The sequence below is a fragment of the Pundamilia nyererei genome, unplaced genomic scaffold (genome assembly GCF_000239375.1).
Source record: "Pundamilia nyererei isolate P.nyererei 1_Seehausen unplaced genomic scaffold, PunNye1.0 scaffold00006, whole genome shotgun sequence".
Lineage (NCBI taxonomy): Eukaryota > Metazoa > Chordata > Actinopteri > Cichliformes > Cichlidae > Pundamilia > Pundamilia nyererei.
The window spans coordinates 4,920,360-4,927,009 of record NW_005187407.1 but is presented as its reverse complement, the minus strand read 5'-3'; the positions used below and the strand labels follow the sequence as shown (position 1 = coordinate 4,927,009).

Below are 6,650 nucleotides of genomic sequence, written 5' to 3'. Positions count from 1 at the left end.
CCGAATTGTTTGCAGTGTGTGCCACGATTGCAGTGTCGCTAAGCGGGGTGTGACGGGTTGCAGTGTTGTTATTTTCGCACAGTTTGTGTGGTAAGTCTCATGTGCAGCTGGGATATCAGCAGGATGTGTTGGAAGTCCTGTCTGGAAATGACTGGGAATTTGTATGTGTAACTCATGTAATAAATAAATGATCAATTTATTTCTTTGCCCCGTTTACTCATCCCTTGTCCTCGGTTACACACTGTCTCTCCAAAAACTTCATTTGGTTAAAAAAAATTTGTTTCTTTGTTTCTAACCATTTAGTTGTGTACTTGCTGTTGTGTTTTCGATTATTGTCCTGCTGCATAATCCAAGTCCACCCTGAGCTTCAGGGCATGATCTGATGACCAGACATTCTCCTCCAGGACTTTCTGGTAGAGAATAAAATTCATGGATTCACCAATCACTGCAAGTCTTCCAGGACCTGAAGCAAAAAAGCTGTTCATACTGCCACCACCACGTTTGACTGTTGAGTGTTCTTTTTATGAGATGCTGTGTTAGTTTTACAGCAGGTTTAATGGGACTCAAAAAGTTCAGCTTTTGTCTCATCAGTCCACAAAAATCTCAGGGATCTGGGAAGGGAAGCTGTGTTTTTGTTGGCAAATGTGAGACTAATCTTTGTGTCCTTTTTGTTCAGAAGTGGTTTTTGCCCCGGGAGTCTGTCATCGGTGCCATTTTTGCCTAGTCTTTCTTATTATTGAATCATGATCACTGACCTTAACTGTTCTGCATGCTCTTGGAGTCAGTTTGGGAGGATGACAATTCTTGGAAGTTCATCACACACATAATACAGAAGTAACAGGAAATAAAAACAAAGGTGGGCATCATATCAAATTCCATTAATTTGAAGAAAAAAAAAGGTGCTTGCTGATACATTGATTTTAATGAGCTGAACAGTCTTAAGGTTCAAATACACCTTTTCCCCATTGTTCATGAACTCAACAGAAGACCGAGGAACCAAGCATTTTTCCGCTGATCGGAAATATAGATGCTTACTGCTTTTCTATCGAGCAGGAACATCTTGAGTATACACGATCTTTGGCGGAACCCTTAACTCTGGGAGAGACCCCCTCCCCACTCACAATCCGCTGAGCAGTGGAGGTAGTGGTAGGTGACTTTGACATTTGTAGCTGCTGGCGAGGCACTGTCTATAATCATAAAGACCTTGGTAGCGTTTGGAGGGATTCTGGGGTTTGTGTCACATTAATAAGATAATGACGGATGTGTTTTAATTCATGATAAGTTCCGAGTGGTGTGGAGGTGTGGGAAATAATCAGTGGGTTTAAATCGGTTAGCCTGGTACTGTAGCTCTCTGGCTGTGTGAAACAACGCCATCAACAACCCGGGAGCAGAGCTGCCCGGTTTCTGAGTTTGTGCAGGTGAGTGAAAATGGCATGTTTTGATTTACGCGTTACCTTTAATAAGACAGTCTCGTTTTTCTCCAGACTGAACTCTGGAAAAGATCCGATCAGTGCGCTGATTTAACTTTTATGTCAGGCAGAATCAGTTGTTGTGCTTAGTTCAACTTTTCTGTTAGAGTTCACAGATATTTGTATGTTTACGAGGTAAAACGTTCACGCCAGAAGTTGGATGCATTAATAACCTTTTAAAAAGTGACACTCCTATAAAAATTGTTATGTGCTTAACTTTTAATTAGAACAGCAAGTCCTGTGAGAATAAACCTGTTCTTTAAAGAAAAGCACAAGAGAAATAAATCATTCATCTGCTATATGGTATCGGGATATATTTTTAGAAAAATACAGATAAAAAGTAAAAGTATTTCATAAATACATTGCTTCAGATCTTGTTTCTTGAGGAAAGTGACGGTTTAGCCTTTTCCTTTTTTTATGTCTGCTTTAAATTTGCTCCAAAGGATAAATTCACAAATTTTGTGCTTCTATTATGCAAAATGAATGCTAATAAATCCTTATAATTGTTGTTTATTTAAAAAACAAAACAAAACAAAAAACAATATCTTTCAATGGGACAAAGAACGTGTGTAATGTATATTCTGTATTTGGATGTGTTCAAGTGTTCCTGCTATTGCTGCTGTTTTTTATGGATGTTTTTTTTCTTTCCATCCTCCTTCACCTGAACTTCCCTTCCTTTCATTCCCTCAGTGCTGACCTTTACCCCACATGAAGCAGCGCATGCTCTCCATGTCAGCTGTTACAGGCAGGCTGTTTACAGGACTCTCGCTGGGAAATGTAGCCTGCAGCCAGGTCCAGCTGTCATAGATAACACACTCGTGTGTATACATAGGACTTAGTCATCTAAAGTATACACGTGACTGTGTAGATCGTAATTACTTCTCTTGCTTCTGTTTGACTGAATTTACTGAATAATTTTCTTAATATATGAAAGTAAGAACTTCAGTGTTGCTGTCCTGAGAGAGTATCTGACCTCTGACCTTCAAATCAGTAACTTAAACAGTACACAGAGACAAACACTACTTAGTATTTCAGTTTTTCTTATAGTCATGATGTATTTTAATATGCTTTAAGGAGTTTATTTCTTATGGGGATTCATTAAGTTTGGACATCAAAAGAATTGTGCTTTTTCCAAGAAGGAGAAAGACAAATATTTAATAGTGATCTTTAAAAAAAAAAAGAGGCTTAAACATTAAGTATATGAACAGTTGACCAATTAAAACATAATGGCTGAAAAAAAGCAATTACTTCATTGTTTTCTAGTTGTTTTTATACAGGGAGTGCAGAATTATTAGGCAAGTTGTATTTTTGAGGAATAATTTTATTATTGAACAACAACCATGTTCTCAATGAACCCAAAAAAACTCATTAATATCAAAGCTGAATGTTTTTGGAAGTAGTTTTTAGTTGTAGCTATTTTAGGGGGATATCTGTGTGTGCAGGTGACTATTACTGTGCATAATTATTAGGCAACTTAACAAAAAACAAATATATACCCATTTCAATTATTTATTTTTACCAGTGAAACCAATATAACATCTCCACATTCACAAATATACATTTCTGACATTCAAAAACAAAACAAAAACAAATCAGCGACCAATATAGCCACCTTTCTTTGCAAGGACACTCAAAAGCCTGCCATCCATGGATTCTGTCAGTGTTTTGATCTGTTCACCATCAACATTGCGTGCAGCAGCAACCACAGCCTCCCAGACACTGTTCAGAGAGGTGTACTGTTTTCCCTCCTTGTAAATCTCACATTTGATGATGGACCACAGGTTCTCAATGGGGTTCAGATCAGGTGAACAAGGTGGCCATGTCATTAGTTTTTCTTCTTTTATACCCTCTCTTGCCAGCCACGCTGTGGAGTACTTGGACGCGTGTGATGGAGCATTGTCCTGCATGAAAATCATGTTTTTCTTGAAGGATGCAGACTTCTTCCTGTACCACTGCTTGAAGAAGGTGTCTTCCAGAAACTGGCAGTAGGACTGGGAGTCGAGCTTGACTCCATCCTCAACCCGAAAAGGCCCCACAAGCTCATCTTTGATGATACCAGCCCAAACCAGTACTCCACCTCCACCTTGCTGGCGTCTGAGTCGGACTGGAGCTCTCTGCCCTTTACCAATCCAGCCACGGGCCCATCCATCTGGCCCATCAAGACTCACTCTCATTTCATCAGTCCATAAAACCTTAGAAAAATCAGTCTTGAGATATTTCTTGGCCCAGTCTTGATGTTTCAGCTTGTGTGTCTTGTTCAGTGGTGGTTGTCTTTCAGCCTTTCTTACCTTGGCCATGTCTCTGAGTATTGCACACCTTGTGCTTTTGGGCACTCCAGTGATGTTGCAGCTCTGAAATATGGCCAAACTGGTGGCAAGTGGCATCTTGGCAGCTGCACGCTTGACTTTTCTCAGTTCATGGGCAGTTATTTTGCGCCTTGGTTTTTCCACACGCTTCTTGCGACCCTGTTGACTATTTTGAATGAAACGCTTGATTGTTCGATGATCATGCTTCAGAAGCTTTGCAATTTTGAGACTGCTGCATCCCTCTGCAAGATATCTCACTCTTTTTGACTTTTCTGAGCCTGTCAAGTCCTTCTTTTGACCCATTTTGCCAAAGGCAAGGACGTTGCCTAATAATTATGCACACCTGATATAGGGTGTTGGTGTCATTAGACCACACCCCTTCTCATTACAGAGATGCACATCACCTAATATGCTTAATTGGTAGTAGGCTTTCGAGCCTATACAGCTTGGAGTAAGACAACATGCATGAAGAGGATGATGTGGACAAAATACTCATTTGCCTAATAATTCTGCACTCCCTGTAGTCATCATTTGCCCTGAAATGCCAAGTTAAAACAGTCTATCCCATTTTAAAAATCTAGAAATGTCTTTTTTCCATATTTCTTTGGGGTCATTTCATCTCAAATCACCTTTTACTTGACCATATTTTCCAAAAAACAATTGCAAATTCAAAATTTTGCATTATGTATCACAAACCTTTATACCCTGATAGTGGCCTTTCCTACCATTAAAGATTAGTCAGGATCTGTAATTTGGGAAAGTTACACTAAAAAATTGGGGAAAAATCTAAAAAATAAACCATGAAAGCAGCCCTTTAAAAAAATGCAACAATGTTTCATAAGAACCGAGAATTCATCTTTCATTCCTCTTAATGAATCTTAATTGATTTGCTGCATTTATTTGCATGTTCAGAGAAGATTATATTAGTACTTGTTGTCTTTTTAATGGGTCTTAATAAATTTTATTCTTAACATGAATTATCAGACTCGTCCAGGACAAAGTGCACGTGGTTTTTGATAATTAAAATCCTGCACATATTTATCAAAATTATTATCTCAGATAGAGTTAATAAACTCCAGCATTTACATATTTTATTTTTCATTATTGTCAAATACAGCTATAGACAATTCAAACATTGTCTTTAGTTGTCTTTTGCAGAGTTAAGTTTGTTTTATTAATGTATATTCAAATATGGGACTTCACTGAAGGACTTCACAGTGTGGGGCCAAACAAGGCCTGAAAGATGGGCTTTAAAAAATCTAGGATAGGAATTCACAGGCAATTTTCATACATGTCCAAGATTTGTGGCAACTCAAAGATGTTTCATGATCAAGAAATGAGATGATTTGAGATGGGATGACCCTTTTGTTTAGACCAAAACTACAGCTGCAGCTTTCAGCCACCAGGTGGTGTCTGACACTAAACTACTTTTCACATTCATAGTTCAGACTCCAGTTTTTAATGCACTTACAGAAAATCCATTCCAAGTGTAAAAAAAAAACAACAGTTGGTATACTGTTAACTTGGCTCACATTTGATGAAATAATGTTTCTGTTCTCTCAAATTAGTTTTGACATCCGCCTTATTCCTGTTGCAGTTTCAGGAGGATGTCTGTGAATGCTGGAGTTTGCACTTTGGGGATTTATTCTGTGGGTTCTGCTGCTGTGGAGGATAAATAGTAAGACCGTAACAATGCCCGTGAAAGGGGAGGAACTTCCTTCTGCAGCCGAGGAGGACGTGCCCACTGCACGCAGCCCTGATGCAGGCATGGATCCTCTGTCAACAGTTGCAGCTGCCTCACAACATGCTGAACATAACGTGCCTCAGGCTGCCAGTGCATTTGCGGGTCTTTGTGGCAGAATATTGGACTCTGATGCTCTGCAGGGCTCCATGGAGGCAAATTCAAAACAACCAACGGTGCTGCCGACCACCCAGAAACCTTCTAAGAGCGTCCCACCAATGCTGAGTTCAGGACCTAAGGCGAGGGAGCGCCTGAAGTTTATTCTTGGAGCATCAGAGGATAACTCTTCGGACGAAGAACCTCTGGTCACGAAACCTCCAAGCGGTGCATCTCAGCCACCGTCCTCCACCATCAAATCTTCCCCTCCACAGGCGCCTTCTGTAGTACCACAGCCCAGCTCAACGGTCATCAAGTAAGGGCTTTAAGTAAATGAATGTCAGCTATATAGGTTGGGGCGTGTTTTTACTGCTCTGTCATGTTATAAACAAACAAGCTGTTCACTTACACCATTTATACACTCACACTATAATGAGGGCATAATGTAAACTGGATTGTTTTTTAGGTCTAGATCAGGGGTGGGCAATCTCAGTCCACGAGGGCCGGTGTCCCTGCAGGTTTTAGATGTGTCCTCCAACCAACACAGCAGATTTAAATGGCTAAATTAGCTCCTCAACATGTCCTGAAGTTCTCCAGAGGCCTGGTAACGAGCTAATCATGTGATTCAGGTGTGTTGACCCAAGGTGAGATCTAAAACCTGCAGGGACACCGGCCCTCGTGGACTGAGATTGCCCACCCCTGGTCTAGAGGAACATTCCCCCAAAAAATTGGGCACACATTATCGCATCGGTAGCGTGCTGTCTCCACAAGCTGCACGAGCTGACCTGTGTTATTGTCACATGCCAAATATCTTGGCTCTATTAATGGAACAAGAGCCTCAGCCAATGACTTTGACAAGCGGTGGTGGCATTAGTCGAGGTCAGAGCACAGCAAGCGCTTTGAAATTGTCAACAAATGTTAGTTTTCTTCTTGTTCCTCTGCGATATCGGTAAATTAAGAATTACTTTCATACCAACGGGTGGTTTGTGATATCATGGAGGGTACAAGGATTCCTTCAGTGCACACAGGTAAGTAACT

At 40.4% G+C, this 6,650-nt stretch overlaps 1 protein-coding gene across 3 annotated transcripts in view; it reads left to right on the top strand.

Moving 5' to 3' along the window:
• The first annotated feature begins 1,140 nt into the window (after nucleotides 1-1,140).
• Nucleotides 1,141-6,650, top strand: part of acacb (acetyl-CoA carboxylase beta) — a 28,485-nt gene continuing 22,975 nt past the window's right edge. For 2 of the 3 annotated variants that reach the window (XM_005722219.2, XM_005722218.2), the window contains exons 1-2: nucleotides 1,141-1,418; nucleotides 5,373-5,928. In XM_005722219.2, the coding sequence (XP_005722276.1) occupies nucleotides 5,393-5,928 (536 nt within the window). In that variant the 5' untranslated portion in view covers nucleotides 1,141-1,418; nucleotides 5,373-5,392. Of the gene's footprint in view, nucleotides 1,419-5,372; nucleotides 5,929-6,309; nucleotides 6,641-6,650 lie in introns of those variants that run through there. The other variant, XM_013914570.1, reaches the window with a different exon arrangement.